Below are 23,180 nucleotides of genomic sequence, written 5' to 3' on the forward strand. Positions count from 1 at the left end.
CCAGGAGCTATTCCAGAGACTATGCCCTATCCTGCACATAATCACCTGCAGCTGGTTTCAGGCTCCAAGAATGAATGGGTGGGAATGGGCCTACGCCCTCCTTTATAAGTGCATTTGTCATTAAACATTTGAACCTTGATCAGAACATTGTCTTGGCTCCATTTCTCTCTCATCCACCTAGTTTCCCTTTCTTTAAGTGCCGGCCGACCACTCAGGTGTACCCCCTCCAAGTGAACTGCTGGATGGCTTGCAAGATTGGTGGTTGACATTAGCCAAGACACATATTTGGCCCTGAGGTACTGCTTCTGTCCAATATCTAAAACACCTTCTAGCCAACAGCACCTTTCTCCTTGAGGTGAGGTGGGAGCAAAGACAATGTCTGGCCAATCTCAGAGTCTCCATTGCTCACCCAGGACAGGTGCTCAGTGGGTGCTTCCTGAACATCATCAGACGGTCTGGGGCTCAGACTACAGGTTCTGTGGCTTAAAGCAGGAGGGCCAATGGCCTTGCTGTGTGTGAAGCCCACTGAGTGGGGAAAGGCTGGCATGTACTCCTCTCTGACAAATTCTCGGCTGTTCCAGACATTCAAGGACTTTCCCCATGTCTACCACTTATCTCCTTCATCCCCACACTCACTGGAGAGAGAACCATGAACAGGGTGCTTGGGGCAACACAGGAAACTCACAGACCTTGGTTTATTTGATCATTTTAATATGCCAGGCCAATGGAAAGCAAGGACATAACACACAGGAACACCTGTGTTTGCAGGACAGAGGGCAGATGTCCACAGCCCTGGGCATGCATGTATCTCCTGTGTAATTAGGCAAATGAATACATAAATACCACAGCACAGCCAGACTTTGGGGTGGGGAGAATCACAGGTCACAGGGGACCATGCTATAAAGGTAGTCAGAGGCTTTAAATACAGGGGCTGAACCTTCTCACTTTATACAAAACGTATATATTAAAAGTAAGGATACCACGGTATATACATGCAAGCAGCTTTGGTCAGAGAAAATAAACAAGGGAGGTGGAGCCACGCACAGGAAGGGCTTGCCTGTCTGCTCTCCATGTTCTTCATCCTCACAAAGTCAGCTGGGATCATCGAATAAATCAGCTGGTCTCAGTAAGATACTGAAATGTCCTGTCTGGTGTCCTTAAGGGCCTCCAGGCCCTCTGTGGGCAGGAAAGGAGCCCTACAGCTGAGAACACTTGAAACCTTGGAAGGAACCAGCCTGGACTGGATGGGGAGAGACATCTATCAAATCTGATAGAGGAGGGAGCTGCATCCAGCCAGACCAGGTGAATTTGATGTGCTGCCTGAACCCAGGTCCCTAGAGAGCAGGAGAAATCACGGAGAAATCCACTTTTGCAAACAAAGCTGAAGATGGCAGGTCAAGCCTGTGTTTCTCACAACTGTGTAAAGCCCATTCCCCTCAGATCTGGCTAGCACTGCTGGGATCACACTGCAGCAACCGGACAATGGATGGGTCGCTCTTGGCACCTTTGTTGAATTCTTCCAGGGACATTTTGCCTGAGGAATGGAAGAGGGAGACTTAGGATTAGCCAGTGCTCTGGATAAGTCTGGAAACCTCTGGAAAATGGACAATGTCCAGTCTCTTCTCTCTCTCTCTCTCTCCCTGTCTCTCTACCTCCCTCCTTCTCTCCCTCCTTTCCTCCCTTTTGTTTTGCTTATTGAAACAGGGTTTCCTCTGTGTACAGCCCTGGCTGTTCTAGAACTCACTTTTTAGACCAGGTTAGCCCTGAACTCACAGAGAGCCTCCTGTCTCCTATGAGCTCCGATTAAAGACATGTGCCACCATGCCTGACCAGAGGGTATTTTCTTAACTAGTGATTGATGGAGCAGAGCCCAGCCCAGTGTAGGTGGTACAACTCTGGGCTAGTGATCCTGAGTTCTATAAGAAAGAAGGCTGAGCAAGCCATGGGGAGCAAGCCAGGAAGTAGCAACCCTTTCATGGTCTCTATATCAGCTCCTGCCTTCAGATTCCTGCCATGTTTGAGTCCTGCCCTCACTGCTTTTGATGATGAACAGTTATATGGAAACTGTGAGTGAATAAACCCTTTCCTCCCCAAGTTGCTTGTGGCCATGGTGTGTCATCACAGCAATGGAAACCCTAACTCAGACAACGGGGATGAAGCCTGAAGGTCAGAGGGTCTACTGACATGCCCATGGTTATAGAGTCCTAGGAAGGGTACAGGATGCAAGCTAGGCGTACCTGACCCTAAATTCTAGTCTCCCTCCCTCAATCAGAGCTGAATCAAGTGGGCTAGAAAAGGGCAAGCCTATATAGGGCAGAGGGTATATCCCAAACACCTCTGTGCCATCAACAGTTTCACAGGCTCATCTACTCCCCTCTCCCCACCTCACCCCCTCTCCCAATACCCTCTTCCCACCCGACCTGCTCACTCCTGCCATGTTTCCTACCATCATTGTTAGTGTCCATGTGCCTGAAGATCTTGTCTGTTTGCTTCTCGGGCATGGACTCGTCCCCAGGCATCTTCATCATGGAGGACACCATCTTGTAGATGGCCTGCAAAGGGGCATCTGTGAGTGTGCTCTGGAGGATGGAGGGTGGGTTATGGTCTTCTCTCAGCTAACCAAGAAGCATGGACAGGGCAGAGTCAGGACCCTTCTCTCATCAGAACAAGTTTCACAGACAAGGAGCTGGGAAAAAGGAGCCAGGAAAGTTTAAGTGACGTTCAAGAGCACAGGATACAGCTGGGGCATGGAAGAATGGAGGGCTCCTTGGTTCGGAGTAGAGGGGAGGTTGTGGGGCAAAGCGTCTGTCTGAAAGGAGGATCTTTGGTGGGGAGCTGGGAAATCCTGGAGGGAAGGTCTTAGGGGAAATACATTGAGCCCTGCCCACCCATGGGTCCTGAATCTGCAGATCCAACAAACTACAGGTGGGAAATAGTCTAGAAAATGAAACTGGAGGTACACAGACAGTTTCCTGTTATTTCCCAAATAATACAAATTTTATTAACATCTATAGCCATTGTATTAGGCACTGTATATAACTACTTTACTTATTTTATGGATGTATGTAATTATTTATTTGGGGGAGGTGATCTCATGTGGAATTCAGTGGACAACTTGTGGAAGCTGGTTCTCTTTTCCTACCATGTGGGTCTTAGGGATCAAACCCAGGCTGCCAGGCTTGGTAGCAAGCACATTTACCCACAGAGTCAGCCCACTGGACAAAATACAGAGATGGTTTAGAGCATGGAGCAGGAAGGGTGCAGGGTGCACATAAGCATCGCTCCTGTGAAGAACTGACTGCTGACTCATCCTTTACTGTGTCATTCTGATTTCTATAGGAAGCCCTATAGACAACTAATGTGTATGCAGATGAACACCCACCCGTGCAGAGGCCAAACAGGAAACCGGTGTTTACAATATTCCCTTTACCCTCTCACTGAACCCGTCTGGGGCTTACCATTTTATCTAGGTTGCCTGCTCAGCAAGCTTCTGGGACTCACTTGTCCCCTAGTTCTAGGGTTTCGGGCATGCTCAGCCACTCCTGACTTTTCCATGGGTGTTGGGATCAGAACTCAGGTCCTCATGCTGGGTATCAAGTCTTCTTCCCCACTGAGTCATTTTCCCAGTTCTTGCTTTGACAATTCTTAATCACCTATCTGAGCCTCATATCTCATTAGAGGTTAAAAAAAAAAGACCCAGTTTATAGAATTGTGTGAATAAACCTGATGGATGAGCTCAGCTGGAGCCTGATGTTCAGCATGCAATTCATAGATGCTTGGTTTTTATCTTTACTCTCTGCAAAGACATGCATTCCTTTAGTACACCCAGGTAGCAAGTGGGCAGAGGAATGACCTGGTGTATGGGGCCAAGGATGCGGGTCCTGGATCCCTGCACCCCCCATGTGCCAGGCCCTGTCAAGTGTAGGTACCTGCACTATCTCCACCATTTCACTGCTGCTGATGTAGCCATTGCTGTCTAGGTCGGACATGCTGAAGGCCCACTTGAGCTTCTATTCCAGCTTGCCCCAAGAGGTCAGGCTCAGAGCAATGATGAACACTCAGAAGTCGATGGTGCTGTCACTGTTGGTGTCAAAGGTGTGGAAAACCTGTTCAGCGAACTTAGAGGCTTCTCTGTAGGGGAAAAAATGGCCTATCTTGAAATTGTCCACAGTTAGGTGGCCAGTGGGACAGTCATTGAGGAAGCTCTTGTACCACTCCTGAAGCTCATGGTCGGTGAAATCCCTGTGTTTCCACATTTCCTGCAGCACCTCAGAACCCAGCTTGATGTTCTGCTTGCCCATGGCAGCTGGCAGTGGAGACTAAACCTGCAAGGCCAAGACACAAGGTGAGCTGTGGATACCTGAAACCCCAAGTCTGACTTCCTATCACAACCTAGCACCATGCTGGCTAAGCAATATCCTCTGTATGTCCAGTGACATCCATAACAGCAGTGGTTCTCAGCCTTCCTAAAGCTGCAACCCCTTAATACAGTTCTTCATGTTGTGGTGAACCCCCAGCTATAAAGTCATTTTTGTTGCTACTTCATAACTGTAATTTTGCTATGGTTCTATATAACATGGCAAAACCCAGAACACTCTAGGAAAGATAGCAAGAATATCTTTTTATGGCTAAATACAGTCTACTTGGAGCATGCATGCAGAATCATGGTATAAGAGGACAGGGAGAGACAACCTAAAATCAGTGGAATGAAGCTTTGTCAAATGTCCTGTGAGGCTTAAACAAGAGGCAGGATTGAGACAAAACCCTCAGCTCATCAGCTTGGGGAAAAGGGGTCTCGTGGACCCAATCCTGACTCTTCACTTTGAACAGCTCGTTCTTTTTCTCGTGGGGGACCCAGTGTGTTTGTTTCCTGGTCACAGATACATTTGCTGATGCTGTATAGTAAATTAATCCTGCCTGCATAGGCGGATGTCAGTGGTTCACATTCTTACCTAACACAGCTAGGGTAGATGTAGAACTAGGTTGACACCCATCCTGAGTGGACTCAGGGATGATACCAGAGAACAGGAACATGGCTTTGGCCCTTCAAAGTTCAACTTCATTTGTCAGCAACCCTAATTTTATAAATTACATTTAAAAACCCCATTCTTACCCAGATTTCTGGGTTAATCTGGGTAAGTAGGATTTCATGAGGACCCAGGTATTAAAGCTTTGAAGCATGTTGACAGGGGGCTTTTAGACCCCCCCCCCCCAAGACCTCCCTGTCCCCCTTCATATAATACTGGGAGAAGTTACCAGCACATGCCATGCTGTTTTAACCTTAGAAGAGACAGCTGGGGACCCTATGGGAGTCCCCACTCTTTATTATGCTTATGAGATATTGTTCTGCCAGGGAGATCTAGAATTGACATCAATCAGTTGGTGAATGTACATGTGAATGTTAACAGCTGAAACAGCCCCAATGGAAATTCAGGACTGTGCTTCATTGGCCAGCACACCCCACTGCAGTCTCCCACAAGGTCCAAGTGTGAGATCCTGCAGTGATTGGCCACTGGACATTAATACTCATTCACTTCCCTACCTCAATTTTGGTTTCTTTCTTTCACAGTAACACACCTGCATAGCTCAGTATTTTTGAAATGTGTAGAAGAACTAGTGTGGGTGAGTCTCCTCTACCCAAGTCCCAAAGGAAACCACTCTGAACTGCTCAGAGGCTTATGAATTCTAAGCTCTAGGTGCTAGGTCCTGTTAAGGAAGAGGAGACATGCACTCAGTATTACCTGCTACCGCCCTTGTCTTCTTCACCTCTTTCCCAGGCTGTTAGCGTTTTATGTACATATTTTATTTACTTATCTAGATGACTAGGAGATATTTAAAGTTCCTTGTTCAACACAGACATGTGGCAGCTTGATATTGCCTTGCAAAGCACACATTTACTTATCTAAACACGTCCTCCCCTTTACAAACAACCGACTCAAATGTCCACAGTATCTTGATCAGAAATAATCATCAAGTCAGGTAGCCGTGTGCCACACATCTGTAATTCCAGAACTGGAGGGTGGGGGCAGCAGGATCAGGAGTTCAAGGTCATCTATGACTATATAACAAGTTCATGGCGAGCCTGAGCTACATGAGAACCTGTCTAACAAAGTTATATTAGAAGAAAGAGAACAGGAAGGCCAGTAGTGGTGCATGCCTTTAACCCCAGCACTCAGTGACAGTGCAGACAGATAGGAGCTCAAGGAAGGCTACCCTGGACTACAGAGCAAGTTATAGGATAGCCAGGACTACACAGAGAAACCCTGGCTCTCTCTCAGAGACATACACACAAACACCACCCCCCCCACACACAAACACACAGAGAGACAGACAGAGAGAAAGAGAGACAGAGACAGACAGAGAGAAAGAGAGACAGAGAAAGACAGAGAGACAGAGAGACAACAAATGGAAGAAGATTATGCACAAGGGCATGTGGCCATTGCTGCCATCTGTGAGAACTGGTCAGATGGGTTTGTGAGTGGAGGCCTCCTGTGGAAGAACTTACTGGAAAGGTAAAGTTGACTGAAGTGGGGAATTGGCTGGATGGACCTTGTAAGATCTTTTGTCTTGTTTTCCTTTGTAATTTTATTTATTTGTTTTCTGAGATAGAGTCTCATGTAGCTTAGGCTGGCTTCAAACTTACTATGTAGCTGAGGACTAACCTCACCCTTACCTTCCTGCCTCCCCTGTCTAGCCGTCACAGGTGTGAGCCACAATGCCTGGCTCATTTGCAGGGTTTTTAGTTTGTTTTTTGTTGTTTTTGTTGTTTTTATTTTTTTATTTTTTTTGGTTTTTGAGACAGGGTTTCTCTGTATAACCCTGGCTGTCCTGGAACTCACTTTGTAGACCATGCTGGCCTCCAACTCAGAAATCCCCCTGACTCTGCCTCCCAAGTGCTGGGATTAAAGGTCATTTGCAGTTTTAAGTTGTCAAAATGTGTCCATGTGTTCTTTTCTTTTTTCTCTTTCAAAGCTTTAAGAATATTTATTTATATAGTATGTAACAAATGTTTTTCTTCTTATATAATACATTGTGAGATTGCCTGGTACCTGCAGAGGCCTGAATAGTATGTCAGATCCCTGGAACTGGAGTTACAGAAGTTGTGAGCCACCATGTGGGTGTAGGGAACAGGACTGAACTGGGGTCCTCTGCAAGAACAGCAAGAGCCCTCTCTCCAGGATCCCAGTCCCCTTAGATATTATTTTCTACTTAAAGAAGAAGCTTCCCCAAATCACAGTGTCCCAGCCTCTATCTCTTGACTGGTGGCATGTCTAAGAACCTCTGAGTTGATAGAACACTATAGGCTAAGCCCTGTCTGGGAGGAGCTTCAGGAACAAGAAATAGAGACAGAGCCTTGGTTCTGGCACACAGCTCTAATCCCAGCAGTCAAAAGGCAGAGGCAGCCAGATAACTTTGAGCTCCAGGCCAGCCTGGTTTACAGAGAGAGGACCCTGTCTCGAAAACAAAAAATCAACTGAAACACAGAACTAAGGTCCTGGAGGACCTGCATAGAAGGGCACAGGCTCTCTTAAGTCCCCCAGTGATGGCTGACTGCCAGATACTCTGTTTTCTTGCTACACTCACTTCCTACCTCACAGCCTTGGTTCTACCAAGGTTTAGTGTCCTCTTTCCTTATCACCTACAGCCTGGGCTTCAACCACGAGTCAGCCAACCTCTCCCTTGCTTACTGGACATTAAGCTTGGCAGGGTGGCCAGTGCTGGCCGGAAGTACCCCCAGAAGCTAGCTACATCCAGCTCTGAACAGAAGCCCACAAAATCAACTTCTCCAGCCACAGAGAGTCTGCCGTAAGAGGACAAATGTGACTACTGGTGGCTGAGGGGTCACCACAGGCCTAGGATAAGCATACAGATGAAGAGCTAGCTGCTCTCCATGGAGCCCACTACCCAGGGCTCTAATCCACACCCCAACACAGAGTAGGAGCATATCATGACTCTTTGGGAAGGGATAGAAATGCCCTAGTTTTATTGTAGGTAATTCATTTTGGAAACTCAATTAACCAGACATATGTAAAATTGAAACACACTGTGTTCCTGGGAACACAGAAGTGGAGGTAAGAATAGGGTAGCCAACAGTGGGAGGGTGGTACACCTGGTGATGGTTGGTCCATAGAATCCCTTAGTGGAGCAGGACAAGAGGTGCAAAAAGAGATATCTGGGGATAATCCAGGAATATTGATGGGGAAGGAAGGGAGGAAAGAAGGAAGGAAGGAAGGAAGGAAGGAAGGAAGGAAGGAAGGAAGGAAGGAAGGAAGAAGGAAGGAAGGGAAAAAGGGAGGAAGGAAGGAAGGAAGGAAGGAAGGAAGGAAGGAAGGAAGGAAGGAAGGAAGGAAGGGAAAAAGGGAGGAAGGAAGGAAGGAAGGAAGGAAGGAAGGAAGGAAGGAAGAAGGAAGGAAGGGAAAAAGGGAGGGAGGAAGGAAGGAAGGAAGGAAGGAAGGAAGGGAAAAAGGGAGGAAGGAAGGAAGGGAAAAAGGGAGGAAGGAAGGAAGGAAGGAAGGAGGAAGGAAGGAGGAAGGTGGCAATGAAGAAGGAAGGAAGAAGGGAGGAAGGAAGGAAGGAAGGAAGGAAGGAAGGAAGAAAGGAAGGAAGGAAGGAAGAAGGAAGGAAAAAAGGGAGGAAGGAAGGAAGGAAGGAAGGAAGGAAGGAAGGAAGGAAGGAAGGGAAAAAGGGAGGAAGGAAGGAAGGAAGAAGGAAGGAAGGGAAAAAGGGAGGAAGGAAGGAAGGAAGGAGGAAGGAAGGAGGAAGGAAGGAGGAAGGTGGCAATGAAGAAGGAAGGAAGAAGGGAGGAAGGAAGGAAAGAAGGAAGGAAGAAGGAAGGAAGGAAGGGAAAAAGGGAGGAAGGAAGGAAGGAAGGAAGGAGGAAGGAAGGAGGAAGGTGGCAATGAAGAAGGAAGGAAGAAGGGAGGAAGGAAGGAAGGAAGGAAGGAAGGAAGGAAGGAAGGAAGGAAGAAGGAAGGAAGGAAGGGAAAAGGGAGGAAGGAAGGAAGGAAGGAGGAAGGAAGGAGGAAGGTGGCAATGAAGAAGGAAGGAAGAAGGGAGGAAGGAAGGAAGGAAGGAAGAAGGAAGGAAGGAAGAAGGGAAAAAGGGAGGGAGGAAGGAAGGAAGGAAGGAAGGAAAGAGGAAGGAAGGAAGGAAGGAAGGAAGGAGGAAGGTGGCAATGAAGAAGGAAGGAAGAAGGGTGGAAGGGAAAAAGGGAGGAAGGAAGGAAGGAAGGAAGGAAGGAAGGAAGGAAGGAAGGAAGAAGGAAGGAGGAAGGAAGGAAGAAGGAAGGAAGGAAGGAAGGAGGAAGGAAGGAGGAAGGAAGGAGGAAGGTGGCAATGAAGAAGGAAGGAAGAAGGGAAGAAGGAAGGAAGGAAGGAAGAAGGAAGGAAGGAAGGAAGGAAGGGAAAAAGGGAGGAAGGAAGGAAGGAAGGAGGAAGGAGGAAGGTGGCAATGAAGAAGGAAGGAAGAAGGGAGGAAGGAAGGAAGGAAGGAAGGAAGGAAGGAAGGAAGGAAGGAAGGAAGAAGGAAGGAAGGGAAAAATGGAGGAAGGAAGGAAGGAAGGAGGAAGGAAGGAGGAAGGTGGCAATGAAGAAGGAAGGAAGAAGGGAGGAAGGAAGGAAGGAAGAAGGAAGGAAGGAAGGAAGGAAGAAGGGAAAAGGGGAGGGAGGAAGGAAGGAAGGAAGGAAGGAAGGAAGGAAGGAAGGAAGGAAGGAAAGAGGAAGGAAGGAAGGAGGAAGGTGGCAATGAAGAAGGAAGGAAGAAAGGAGGAAGGGAGGAAGGAAGGAAGGAAGGAAGGAAGGAAGGAAGGAAGGAAGGAAGGAAGGGAGAAGGAAAAGGAGGGCAGGGGAGGGAGAAGGGAACTGGAGTACCTAGAGAAAGGGACAATGAGCTGAGCCAGGAGGTGGCTACTAGGATGTTACTGTCAGAGGCAGGCCCTCAGGAGGCCCTCAGGCAGGAGACAAAACTGTGAAACAAGGTGAGCAGGAGACCCCAGAAATGAGGGTAGAGTTTGGGGTGGTAGCAAGTAAAAGGTAGAGAAGCCAGGCTGGACCAAGATGTGAGGTGTGGGGTCCCCTGCTCAAATACTAGTATTGGAGAGAAAAGACCTAGACCCGGTGAAGCCATGTAGCTCCAAGGCCCTCAAAACTGAACCATTCACACAGGGAATCTTACAATGTGTCTCTGGCCTGGGGTCCACTTAGAAATGTCACCCATCAGATATATCTTGCTAACCAGAGAACTGACCATCAGAGAGCTGCAGAACCTCTCCTAAGTGAGCCAGGACCTGACTCCAGGATACCTGGCTATGGAATTGTGCTGGTATGACAGTCCCAAAGAGGGCAATGTGGAAACAGCTGCATTGCCACCATAGCTTGTGGCTTGTGCTTGTGGCTCCTCTTCATGATCAACAGCCCTGGACCCCACAGCCTTGCCACAGACCCTTGGTTTGCAGCTCATGCACGCAGCATCCACTCACCTCATTGAACACACATCACTGCTGTGTCTGTGATTTGTCATCTAACAGATGCTACTAGAATGCCAAACTCCTTGTACCTGCTCTGCAGATATCTGCCAGGAGGAGGCTGCAGTGCAGACAGCCTTGCAGGTGTTGGAGGAGAGGATTCATTTCCCAGCTCCTTACCAAATATTTCAGAGGAGGGAGCTCCAGAACACAGGGCTGTGCAGCTGTCCAAACTTTGCCTCCTCCCTGGTATCAAGCTGCTAGGCAAAATGCATGCTTTGCATTCGTTTATGACATTCTTGCTGCTGTGTTGATAGTACACACACACGCACGTGTGTGATAGTACACACACACACCCTTGTTCCCAGGATATACTAATACTAATTTGGAGGCAGGAAGAACTTTGACATAGCCTCCAAGCAGATCCCGTGACCCTCTTTGGATGCAAAGAACAAGGCATAAGCATCAGGAGGATGGAGTTCACCCGGGAACCTTCAATCCATGTTTCAGGGCTATCCCTGAGGCGTTGAGGGTTCATAGGATGTAGAAAAGGGAAAAGGAAGGGTCTGAGCCTCGGGACCTGGTTCTGAGGAGCAATGGCTTGAAGATCTGTTCCTGCATGCAATGTCATTCAAAAAAAAGGGTGGTGACAATAGGAACGTGTCTGGCCATCTTAAGCACCTGGGACCAATGACATAAGCAGTATGAGATAATGAAGAAGAGGGGGTAGGATTGACCCTTTTCGGAAACTCCAGTAAAGAAGGGCTCTATGTAAAGAAGCCTCAGTCCTGGAGGGACTCTGTGGAGCATAGTCCTCCTGCTCTGCCATGTTCCACTACACCCAGATAGGAAAACACACCTTTACAATGCTAAGTGCTGCTGAGACTCTTGAATATCCAGCAGTTATCCCTGAGCCATAGGAACTCTCAGCCAGTGTAGTCAGTGACAGTGACCCCCCTTCCTCTCCAAAGGGGACAAGGATTCAGTACAGATGCTTGGGACAGAGAACCAACAGTCATAGAGCAATCTAGCCAAAGAACCCTGAGGGAGGACAAGAAAGCAGGCTCCCAGCAGCAGAAACCCCCCACCCCCACCTTAGCCTCCTTTTTGACAGATACACTCCGTCACCTGGGAGAGTGGATCACCAGAGAAGCCCATACTTGAGCAGGCAGTCAGGAACTGCCCCAGTGTTTTCCAGTCTCTTGGGTTCTTGAAGTATAGATGCTTGAGTCATGATGGATTGTGGTCCCTACTCTTGAGTGCTCTGCACTACAATGGCACATTCCTAGGCAGGAGAACTAGGTGCTCTGGCCAAGAAGATGGAATTTAGAGTCAAAACTGAAGGCCCGGAAGGGATGTTGGAAGAAGACAGAGCCTCCAGGGAGTGGTAAGCGGTCTCACATGGCTCAGCTAGGAGTTAGAAGAATGAGTCCCATCGAGAAAGAAAAGACCTAGGTTAGAGCTGGGCTCTGTCCTTTGGGTTTTGATGTATCCTGGGCCCCTTCCCTGCTAACATCCTGAGAGGCAGTGAGTTTCCAAGGTGTGTTTAGCTGGTACCCAAAGAAGCTCCTGGCCATTAAAGTGGCTTAATGCTCACATTCATGAAACTGCTAAGTGGAGCCCACAAATGCTGGCGGCCTCATAGATGCTTCCTGGGACTCGCCCGTAGATGTCTAACAGAGACCTGGATAAAATATTTAATATGAGAGATCTCATTTTAGCTCTTCAGAAGGCACTGAGACAGCAGCAAAGATGTGTGACGGGCTCAGTGGTACACACCCCGTGACCCCTCTGTCATTCATTAAGCAACCAAGCCAACCAATGTGATGTTTAGCTGTTTGGGAAAATGCTTGACAAAAAAAGAACGCTTATGCAGGGGCAGAAAAATCACTGTGCCTGCTCCCCTGAAGAAAAATACCAACCTAGCTCCAGCCATCAGACTAACCCAGGCTTCATTGATCAGACAACCCTATTTTCATCTTTTTAGTGGGGAGGAATGAGGGTCTCTTGGTTTCACATGGCAACCTCTCACTTCATATTCTTGCAGGGCTTAGATCTGACAGATAACAGCCTTGGAGCATCAAGGATATGTGACTTCACAGTAATGGGAATTGGGGGAGGGAGCTAACAGCCCCTACCCCTTCTCCCAGAGTCTGTTATGCTCTTATTGTCCTTAACACACTAAATTGTAAAGTAAAGAAAGAACAAACAAGTAGCTGGGGAGGGAGCTCTGTGAAAGTATTTAACCCGAGCTTGGTACTGCAAGTAAAAAGCTTTGCTAACAGCACAGTTGTGCTGTCGCTGGGAAAGGCCCTTGGGAGCTCCAGTGTCCCATTAACCACAGCTCAGTGCTGGCTAGGAACACGCGTGGTACAGTTCATCCCACCACGCAGCAATCTCATCAGTCAGAATGCCAAACCTCAAGGACTGATAGACATAGACCCTGGAGGGAAGGTGGTGGGAGACGTGGGTACCAAATCCCTAGGAAGTCCTGGACTCAGGAGAGACTGGGTGCATCCTCTGTGAATTTGAACTTCAACAGACCATCTGGACTTGGCTGATGGAGAGCCTGTTCCATGTCAGGTGGAACAGAAGGTGGCAGCGGGAAATCAGCCTCGACTGTGTTCTTCCTTACGGTGACCAGCAGAATATTGCTCCTCGTCCTCTTCCTCCTCATCCTCGTCTTCCTCCTCCCCCTCGTCCTCCTCCATCCTGCTGTAGGTGAAACTAAAACAGCCTTAGCCTCCACTTCAGTGCAGCCCTCTACAGAATGGCCATCAGCTACAGGATGCACCTGGAGCCACACAAGCTGCACTGAGGCTGAACGGACACGAGAGGGCGCAGGCTGGCAGATTCCCTTGCCCTCTGCAGATACCCCTTTCAATTTCTAAACTAGGCAAGAAAGCATAGTAGGTCTAAACCAGAGATTATCAATGGGTGGGTCCCAACTCCTTGGGGATTGCAGTACTCTTCATAGGGGTTGCCTAAAACTATCAGAAAACACATATCTATATTACGATTTGTAACGATAAAATTTACAATTATGAAGTAGCAATAAAAATAATTTTTTGGTTGGTGTGACCATGACATGAGGAACTGTATTAAAGGGTCACAGCATTAGAATTTGAGAACCACTAGCCCAAACTAAGTAAGTCCTTAGGGTAAAATAGACAGTTATTGGGCCCGCTTGAAATACAATGGGTTAAATCCAACAGGCTGTGAACATTGTTCACCCCGTTTCTCTTTCCTCTTTCCATGTGGTTGTAGGAAAATCTCATATTATATATGAATGTCATCATATTTCTTGGACAGCGTTGAGCAGTACCAAGGACTCTGGAGCTGATGCCACCACACAGGGATCCAATTAGCATCCTAAGACATCCGGTGATCACTTTACTCACTGATACCAGGAGTGAGAGATAATGTGTTGCCATCCCACAGTCCTCCTCAGGTCCACAGACCTATCCTGCAAGGGCTACCTTGGACCTCTCTGGAGAAGCCAGCTATAAGGGTCCAGAAGCCTGAGTCCAGCCAGGGAGGCAGAAGGCTACAGTGAGAGAGGTACCCTCCTCTTCTGAGTGGGACAATAGCCAGTCACGCAGTGAGATCTATGGGAGGGAGACTAGAATGTTACTGCAACCTCAGCCTGCCATCTGAACCATAGATCCCATGTCACAGTATTAGTCACTGCAAAACCATCCTGACTCCCAAGCCACATTCCAGGAGCGCACACTCCCAATTCCCCAGAGCCTCAATGACTGTTTTAAAAAAAAAAAAAAAAAAAGCAGAGCCATTGAAATAACTCCCTGGGTAAAGGCACCAAGCACCAAGCCTGATGACTTGAGTTTACGCCTGAGAACTCACGTGGTAGGAGGAGAGAACTGAATCCCAGAGGTTGTGTCCTCTGACCTACATTCACTGGATCACTTGCCCATCACACACAAACTAATCCATATGCATAAAACTTAAGCAACAAGGTAAAAGTGCAATGTAAAAGGAGAAAGAGGGGCAGCTGGCAAGGCTGCAAGGAAAGCCCCACCCCGCACTGTCAGACCTCTCTCCCTCTGCTCTTTCCCAAGACCCAGATGGCCCACAAGAGTTGGGGAAAAGAGGAGGTGGAGAAAAGAACAGGAAATCCCCAAGAATTTTTTTCTTAATGGAAACTGCTACTGTAACAGGAAAGGAGCCTTGTGGGTGACTCTCTTCACCAAGCTAGGCTCATCTGGGTCACACCCACTCCAGTCACCCAGGAAGCTCCTACTCACACCCTGCAGCCTGTTCAGACACAAACATCCCACCACTCCTTCGGGGCAGATTTCCCAGACTCCATGGTCACTTTCCCCAACATCCTGATTGGCATTTCTGACCTTTTGAAAAGACTTACACTTTTGGGACATCATTACTGTCATCATCATTGCTTTTCCCCTCTTTGGACCCTGGTAAGTCTGTTTCAGCCCCAGGGTTTCTGCATGTGCAGATCCTCCACCTCTCTGCCCTTCTTGCTGTCTGTTTCAGAGAGGTTGAGTCCTTGGGTGTATGTGCTTTCTCTTGGAAGAGGCCTCTAGGATTAGCATCAATTCTCATCTACCTTCAGACTCTGGTCCTGTTTTGTTCAGAGCACTTCCTCAGACCAGATACTGAACTCCCTTTTCCTGTGTGTGTGCGTGTGTATGTGTGTGCATGTGTGTGTGTATGTGCATGTCTGTGTGTGTGTGTGTGTGTGTGTGTGTGTGCATGTGTATGTGTTAAACACTATATTAGAGTTTTACTGCTGTGAACAGATACCATGACCAACCATGGCAACTCTTACAAAAGACAACATTTCATTGGGGCTGGCATACAGGTTCAGAGGTTTAGTCCATTATCATCAAGGAGGGAACATGGCATCATCTAGGCAGGCATGGCACAAGAGGAACTGAGAGTTCTACGTCTTCATCTGAAAGTAGCAGAATACTGACTTCCAGGCAGCTAGGATGAGGGTCTTAAACCCACACCCACAGTGACATGCCTACTCCCACAAGGCCACACTTACTCCAAAAGTGCCACACCTTCTAATAGTGCCAATCCCTGCTCCAAGCATATACAAACCATCACACACACACCCTCATGCACACACACATGCACCCTCATGCACACACACATGCACCCTCATGCACACACACATGCACCCTTATACACATACACACATGCATGCTTTCCCATGCAGGATATAGAGGTTGACAAGAGAATGTTTTTTCCTTCTTTTTGATTTTCTTTACTCTGCACTTCTCCCAAGACAGGGTTTCTCTGTGTAGCCCTGGCTATCCTGGAACTCACTCTGTAGACGAGGCTGGCCTCAAACTCACAGAGACCCACCTACCTCTGCTTCATGAATACTGTGATTATAGTTCTATGCTGCCACTGCCCAGCTATATTTTTTGTTTTAAAAAAGACTTTCAAATTTCTATTCACATGTATATCTCTGTGTATGTATGCTTAGAGAGGCGGGAAGAAGTCAGGGCTCTGGAACTGAAGTTCCTGGTGGCTCACAGAGCCAGATGTGGGTGCTGTGAACTGAATTCAGGTCCTCTGAAACAGTAGTAGTTGTTTGTAAGCGCAGAGCCAGGTCCACATGCCTCAGCGTCCTGCCCCTGTTTGTGAGTCAGGGCCTCTCTCTGAACCCAGAGAGTACTATTCACCATTTTGTCTAGACTAGCTGGCCAGAACGACCGGAGAATTGGTTCCTGTTGTCTCTATCCCACAGTGCCAGGGTCACAGCCAACAAGGACTTATGTGGTGCTTTACATGGGTACTGGGGATCTGAACCCAGGTCCTTATGCTTACACACAGGGAGCACTCCACCTCTCAGACGGCGGGGTCCTACATTTCTGTATTTAATAGTTTGCCACCGTGAACCCCCACAGTGCCCCCAAACAAGGCAGGGTACACACACTGTTTATAACTGTGAGTCAGGGCTGCATGACATTTCAAAGGCTCAGCGTGAGGCCCAAGAGACTCTTCCTATCCTGGAGGCTCAAACACTTTGTGACCTCCAGGGTTAGGGACTCAGGAAGGAATGTGAGGGTTGTGGGTGAATTAGTCTTCTAGAAAGCTCCATTCTGGCACAATAGTGACAGCAGAATACACACTCAGGAATGTGTCACACTAGGGGCTGTTCACTTGCCAGATGCTGATGTCCCTCCTTTTGGACAGCAATCCAGCTATGGGGTCCCAAGTAAGGCTTCTTGTTCCTTCCCAAGAGGTCATTATCATCAAAGATGCTCATCATCAGACCAGACCTTTTACAGGCCTCTGCTTCTGTATGGGACTAGCAGGACATCTGGGCAGCTAGTTCCCTGTGGTGGAGGAGGGGAAAGCAAAAAGCAATGTGTGGGTGTGTGCCAGGGCCAGAGCTAAGGAGAACTCACTGCCCTGCAGCACACAACAGCTGCCCAATGAGGAAGTGATAGTATCCTCACAGGGACAGAGGTGGGCCAGCTAACATGGAGCCCAACCAAGATGACCAACCCAAGCAGACTAGGAAGTGGCAATGGGGATAGCTGGAAAGACATGAAAGGCAGGGCAGATCCAAGCCCTCACGTTCCTCACCTAATGTCCAGCTTTATGGAAACCTTAGAGAATTAGCAAGTCAAAAATCTCAGGATACAATCGATGCTCAACTGCACAATAGAAGCTCAAGGCTGAGACAGAGGGGCAGACACCTGTGTTATACAAACAGTCTTCTTCCTGTGGGCTGAGTCCACACCCTGTGGTTTTGAGACAGGGTTTCTTGTATCGCAGGCTGCACACTGAACTCATTATATAAAGGACAATGACCTTGAACTCCTGATCATCCTGCCTCGATTTCCCAAGGGCTGGGGTTAGAGTCATGTACCACCACATGCATTTTGTGGTGCACTTAGGGATAGACTTTAGACTTCAGTGAATCTTAGGCAAGCATTCTACCAACAGTTGTAGTCAACTCCAGCCTATCCTCCCTCCTCTCCCTCCCTCTCCCATTTTCATGTGAGAGAGTCTTTTTTATTTTTTTAAACAGGGTTTTTCTGTGTAGCCCTGGCTGTCCTGAAACTTGCTCTATAGACCAGGCTGGCTTGGAACTCACACAGATCCATCTACCTCTGCCTCATGAGTACTGGGATTAAAGGAGAGCCTCACCACAATCAGGCTATGATAGAGTCTTTCTATATAGCCCAGGCCAGCCTTGAACTCAAGACACTCCTCAGTCAACTGAATTTACTGGAGCACAGCACGCCTTAAGTGCTCTTTTGAAGGATATGTAAGACATTGCTACAAGCAGGAGAGGGCAGAGGCCTCCAATTCATTCCCCAAATCCCTCTACTAATGGACGTCTTGTGCAGTCAGTCCTGGTGGGATGGAGTCAGAATAGGCTTCTCTGCCTTGCTGCTCAGCATCCAGGATCAGGTTGGAACGTTGGAACCAGGCTTGATGCAGCAGGTTCTTTTGGATCCCTGAGCCAGCTATGGAATAACTCACACATGGGCTCCTGATTGGCTGGGATGACAGGTCATATCAACTGTGTTCTGATGCTGCAGGCCAAGAAGCCAGCAATGGCCTTTCCCCAGTAGCCAGGGGAATGGCATGGGGCCTCTAGGACTGGTTCTGCATGGACAATGACTCAGGCTGCCCTGGCCAGTGGCCAGCACCCAACACTCCTGGGAGGGTCCAGCAGTAACCCAAGGGTGCTGAGCCAGGCCTAGCATAGAGCAGGGTAGAATATCTCTCATTGGTCCTGACTGAGCCTCTATGTGTCCCTCTCTAAGAGGAACTGTGGTTTATTGTGTCAGGCTGCAATGGGACATGCAGATTTGGTGGTCCCTGGGTCAATCCCTGCCTACAGCCTTCCCTTCTAGCCATATGTTCTTGCTACCTTGATTTCTCTGAGTCCTGTCTCCTTAGCTGTAATCCAAGAGTGAAGGTCCCTGTGTGTGGAGTTTACAGCCTATTTCTATGAAAGGAAGGGAAACAGAAGCTATGAGGAGACAGAGACAAACTGAACCACCAGGCAAATGCTCAGTGGGGACACTGGAGGACTTTTACTGTGAAAGACCACAGGTTTCCTCAATGAGCTCCATCTGAGTACTGCACCCTGTGAGGAGGGAAGCCACTGACCTGAAAAGCTTCTCTTGCAGGTCACACCTAGTGCAGTGGCATTAAAAACCGGGTTCTGTGCTGGTACAGAGCCTGGGGTCACTGTGATCTGGAAGCATTCCTGGGTAGGACCAGTGACATGCTAACTCCTGTACTTCAAAGAGGAAATGAGGGGAGGGAAGGAAGGATGTAGCCAGGCAAACATCAGGACAGGGACCGCAAAGGCTCCTGTTGCTGAGGGGCAGGTCTAGTACAGGGGCCCAAGAACCAAGGGCTTGCTAGACACAGGGGTGGGGTTTCAGGAAGAAGAAGGCCCCTTCTCTCATGGCAGCAGGTATCCTGGGAAGTCCATGCCTACTGCTTGGGAATAGGAGTGTGAGGGTTAGGGACCCTCAGGCAGTGGCTCACACTTCATACCATACATGTTGCAAAGTTTACAGACACACACACACCCCAACACCCCTCGCCCAACACAGAGATGTGTTACCTCACTGACTACTCAGAGGCTCCCATCCCTCCTGGCTCCAGTGATAGCCCAGGAGGAAGAGCTGTTAGAAGGAGGACTCCTCAGAGCACTACATAGGACTCCAGAAGATATCCCCCTTGGGAACTCGCTATTCTTACACACAGGAATACGAGTCTTTTGCTCATTCATTCATCCAGCCACCTTACCAAGTATGCATGGACTTGGCCTGAAGACGTGCTGAGCGAATGACCCTAACCTTGGGCAGATGGAGAAGATGCTGACTGGTGGACGGGTGTTGCGGCCTGACCGCAGTCCACAACACGAACGGTTCAACTGAGAATGGCAGTTCGCTGAAAAGAGAGGAATCTAGACGGGGCGGAAGAAAGAATGGAACTAAGACAACATCCTGATCAAAGCTCAATTTTACTATTTCCAGACACTCAGTTATAAAGGAAGGAGGAGGGAACCCAATATCCCGCCAAGTAACTCAGGGTCCAGTAGCAGGACGAACACGTGTGTGCCTCCAGGCAGCAAAGGCAGGTTCCAGCAGTGGGCGTGGCAGGACGAATGAGCCGGTAGCTCCACCCTTGAGCAAGCAGGTTCCAGGCTGGGGGAAGGGAGGCCACAGACGGGAAAGATGGATGCTCAGAGGAAGCCTCACTGTGCTCAGAGGTGAGTCACTATGACACAGAGAGAGCACGAACATGTGGGGAAATTAGGGAGGGAGGGAACAGGTCATTATCTATAACTGCAGAGCTGTCACTCAGTACACATTGAGCTCTGAGCTGCAGGCTGTGATTCATTGCACTCCCATCAGCCTGACTCATCTTCCCATCCTCTCAGGCCACGAATATCTCCACTGCTTCTGTATCCATCCCGATGGCTGCCACTGGGCCTTTGTTCCCAAACCTTCTTCAGGCTCTCTGAGCTCACATCTCTTAGCCTTCCTGGAATACTTTGACGAAAAGGGAAACCTCTACACACAACCTTCTAAGCCTAACCTCTTTCCAGCTTTACTTTTTCCAATATTATAATGAGTTCAAGGCCCAGGCTTTACTTTGCTTTTCTTTGCCATTAGAAGCCAGAGTCCTCAAGATCACTGGGGACAGAGAATATTCTCAATACATGCTGAGCACAGCCATACTGCCTGCCAAAGTAGACAGCTAGCAGCAAGGCTGTGTCCCAGACTTGTACAGGTTTTCATCCACAGGCAGATGGGCAGAAATGGAGGAGGTGCCCATCTTCAGAGGGATTTTTCTACTGATCATCCTCTGACTTCTGACCCCATAGCAAAATTCTGACATAAGATTAAGAACCATCTGACCCAGACTCTCCTCACTCAGTGCCGAGGTGTGTGTGGCTACAGAGGAGTCACTGGGTGTACACCAAAGCATCCAAGGGCCTCAGGATAAGAAGAGACACTATAGGCTAGAACTTGTACTACTATGACCTCTTTGTCTGCTCCAGCTTCCAGACATCACTTTCCAGGCTTGACTGGACCCTACCATGCACTTCTGCACTTATGGCACCTGGACTCGGGAACCCTGGGGATGGAGACATGTATGCAGGTGACATTCAGTCATATAGACTCAGGAACTGCTCTCTTAATCCCCAGGACTACACACGATATTCCATTGTGTATATTTTTGATTGAGGGGACCCAAAGACCCTCTTTCTGAAGACAAGGGCCTCTTTCTGGTTATCTCCTTCAGACTCCTGACAACCTGGAGAGAGTGTCTATGGAATGTGGGGAAGTGAAGAAAACGGCAGCAGGAGATATCCTCTCCCTCCAGAAGATGAAGGCCAGAAAGGAACTCTACCTACAGGAAGTCCTGAGGACACCCTGTGCCATGAAATTCCCTCTATGAATGCTGTAGGAGCTTGGTTGTCTGGGGCTGTGGGTAGGTGTGAGGAAGACCCATCCACTCCCAGGTCGGCTGGGAACTGCTGGTCTAAGTCTCTAGGGAATTAGCTGCATTTACCAGAAGCCAGGGACAGAAGTACTGCTTGACATTTGCCTCTGCATCTTGCAGACCTCATGAGGTAGCAGCCACTGGGATTAGAAAGAACCATGAAACATGCACAAACTCTGAAACAATGGTGGTGATGCTGGCCTCATGGTTAAGTAGGCCTGGCTCATCCTGGTACTTACAGGGTTCTTCTTACCTCTCAGCCTCCGTTTCCTGACCTGTCCTCGGAGATCACTGAAGAGACTGTCCCCACAGTCTCTACGAATGGCACCCCTCTCATCCATAGCTCTAATGCTCTGCAGGTCTATTGACCTTGGGGTGACTTATCTAGGACCAAGTGGAGGCCAAGGCAGAGCAGGATCAGAACCACTGGGGGATGATGCACAGGCTCAACAAGCTGCTAGGCCATGCCCGTGGAAAAGAAGACCACAGGTCACATAGGGCACTGGCACCTGGGTGAGCTCACAACATCCCTTCACTTGTCCCAAGTACCCAAACAAAGCTGATTGTGTGTGTGTTTACATGTGTATGCACGTGTGTACCATGTGTGCATTTGTGTATGCATGTTCTATGTGTGTGTTTGTGTGTGTGTGTGTGAATATAATTCCTATGATCCCCCATTAACAGAAGCCTGGTGAGATACTGGTCACCCTCAGCTGCAATAACATTGTCACAAAGCCAGTGTGGGTGACGGTCATAGCCATGGCTCTCTGGACTCAGAATATTAATTATAACTCAACTGGTGACTGGGCTATCCAGATGCAGCTGTGTGTTGCTCCTGGACCTTTTCCCTTCTGGTCATTAGGATGGTTGATGGAGCATCCTGGCTGGGCTTGGGAAGGCTCAAAGGAGCACCCAAGGTCCTGCTCTGGACCTTACTGGGGCTGATCCGAGCCAGACCTTTTCCTCAAAGCCCATATTGTCCAGACATGCTTCCCTGGCTCAGAAAATGGCACATAGAAAATACATACATGGAGTAAAAATATATCCCAACACAGACAGCACACAAGCCCTCACCAATCTGGGCAAAGATACACACAGTCAGCATCATGAATATAACTTAGCCCCCTGTAGAGCCAGCTCTGAAGGCCATCTCTTACATCCCTGTCTGCTCCCCACATGGGGACTGGAGGCCTCTTCCCAGTGAACAGTATTATGGGACAGTTCCTAAATAGTCTTGTACCTCACTCAAAGCTGTCATTGTCCCCTGAGATCCTCAGGACAGACCAAGGAGGGTGGCCCTGTGTTACCTCCATTTCCTTGAGAGGGAAAATGGGGCTCACAGGGAGGCTAGTAATTGACTCAAGAGCTAAGTGGAAGTCAGTATGGGACCTGAAAGTCCTGTCACCCGAGCACAACTTCTCTTCCTAGGCTACAGCACTGTCTCAGTTTCCCCTTATGGTGCAGAGTCTCTCCATTCACAGCAATGATCATACTTGCAATGTTCTTACTGAACCAAGCACTGGTTTGGCCCAGAGTCTGTTCTAAAGAGCAGGAGGACCTAGGACTTCCCTTGCTCTGCAGACTGGGGGTAGGGGTGGGGACTGTGTGTCTTCCCTCCTTCCACCCAGCCAGGTAGACTGGACACCATGAAGTCAAGAGGGCATCACTTCATTCATTACCTCACATCAGTGCCTAGCCAGGAGCTATAAACAAAGCAGGCACTCAATACTCAGTACTTTACAAAGGACTACCCCTGAATTCAGGCTCAGACCAAAAATCCAAGATCTGGACTAGAAAAGCCATGCACTTCCCTAACTGATATTTGCACATTAGGTTGTGAATATGCATGTTAGTGCAGGTGCCCGTGGAGGCCTGAAGAGGGCACCTCATACCCCAGAGCTGGAGTTACCAGTGATTGTGAGCCTCTCAACATGGGAGGAACTGAACTAGGGTCTGCTCAAAGAACAGTAAGAACTCTTAAACAGGGAGCCACCCCGCCAGTCCCCATATGTATTTTTTATTAGATATTTTCATTATTTACATTTCAAATATTATCTCCTTTCCTGTTTCCCCTTTGAAAATCACCTATCACTTCCCCCCTTCCTATGCTCCCTGACCCACACACTCCTGCTTCCTGGCCCAGGCTTTCCCCTATACTAGGGCATAGCACCATCACAGGATCAAGGGCCTCTCCTCCCATTGATGACTGACTAGGCCATCCTCTGCTACA

The 23,180-nt window shown here is 48.6% G+C and overlaps 1 protein-coding gene and 1 pseudogene across 1 annotated transcript in view; both read right to left on the minus strand.

Annotated features, from left to right (window-relative positions):
- Window positions 1–1,436: 1,436 nt before the first annotated feature.
- On the minus strand, window positions 1,437–3,989 carry LOC147001205 (hippocalcin-like protein 1 pseudogene; annotated as a pseudogene).
- Window positions 3,987–23,180, minus strand: part of LOC147001206 (zinc finger protein 124-like) — a 60,590-nt gene continuing 41,396 nt past the window's right edge. Inside the window, exon 4 of the mRNA XM_085830125.1 lies at window positions 3,987–4,325. Coding sequence (XP_085686251.1) covers window positions 4,172–4,325 — 154 coding nt within the window. The 3' untranslated portion in view covers window positions 3,987–4,171. The remainder of the gene's footprint in view (window positions 4,326–23,180) is intronic.

The sequence above is a fragment of the Mus caroli genome, unplaced genomic scaffold (assembly GCF_978045245.1).
Source record: "Mus caroli unplaced genomic scaffold, Mus_caroli_1 scaffold_14, whole genome shotgun sequence".
Classification (NCBI taxonomy): Eukaryota; Metazoa; Chordata; class Mammalia; order Rodentia; family Muridae; genus Mus; species Mus caroli.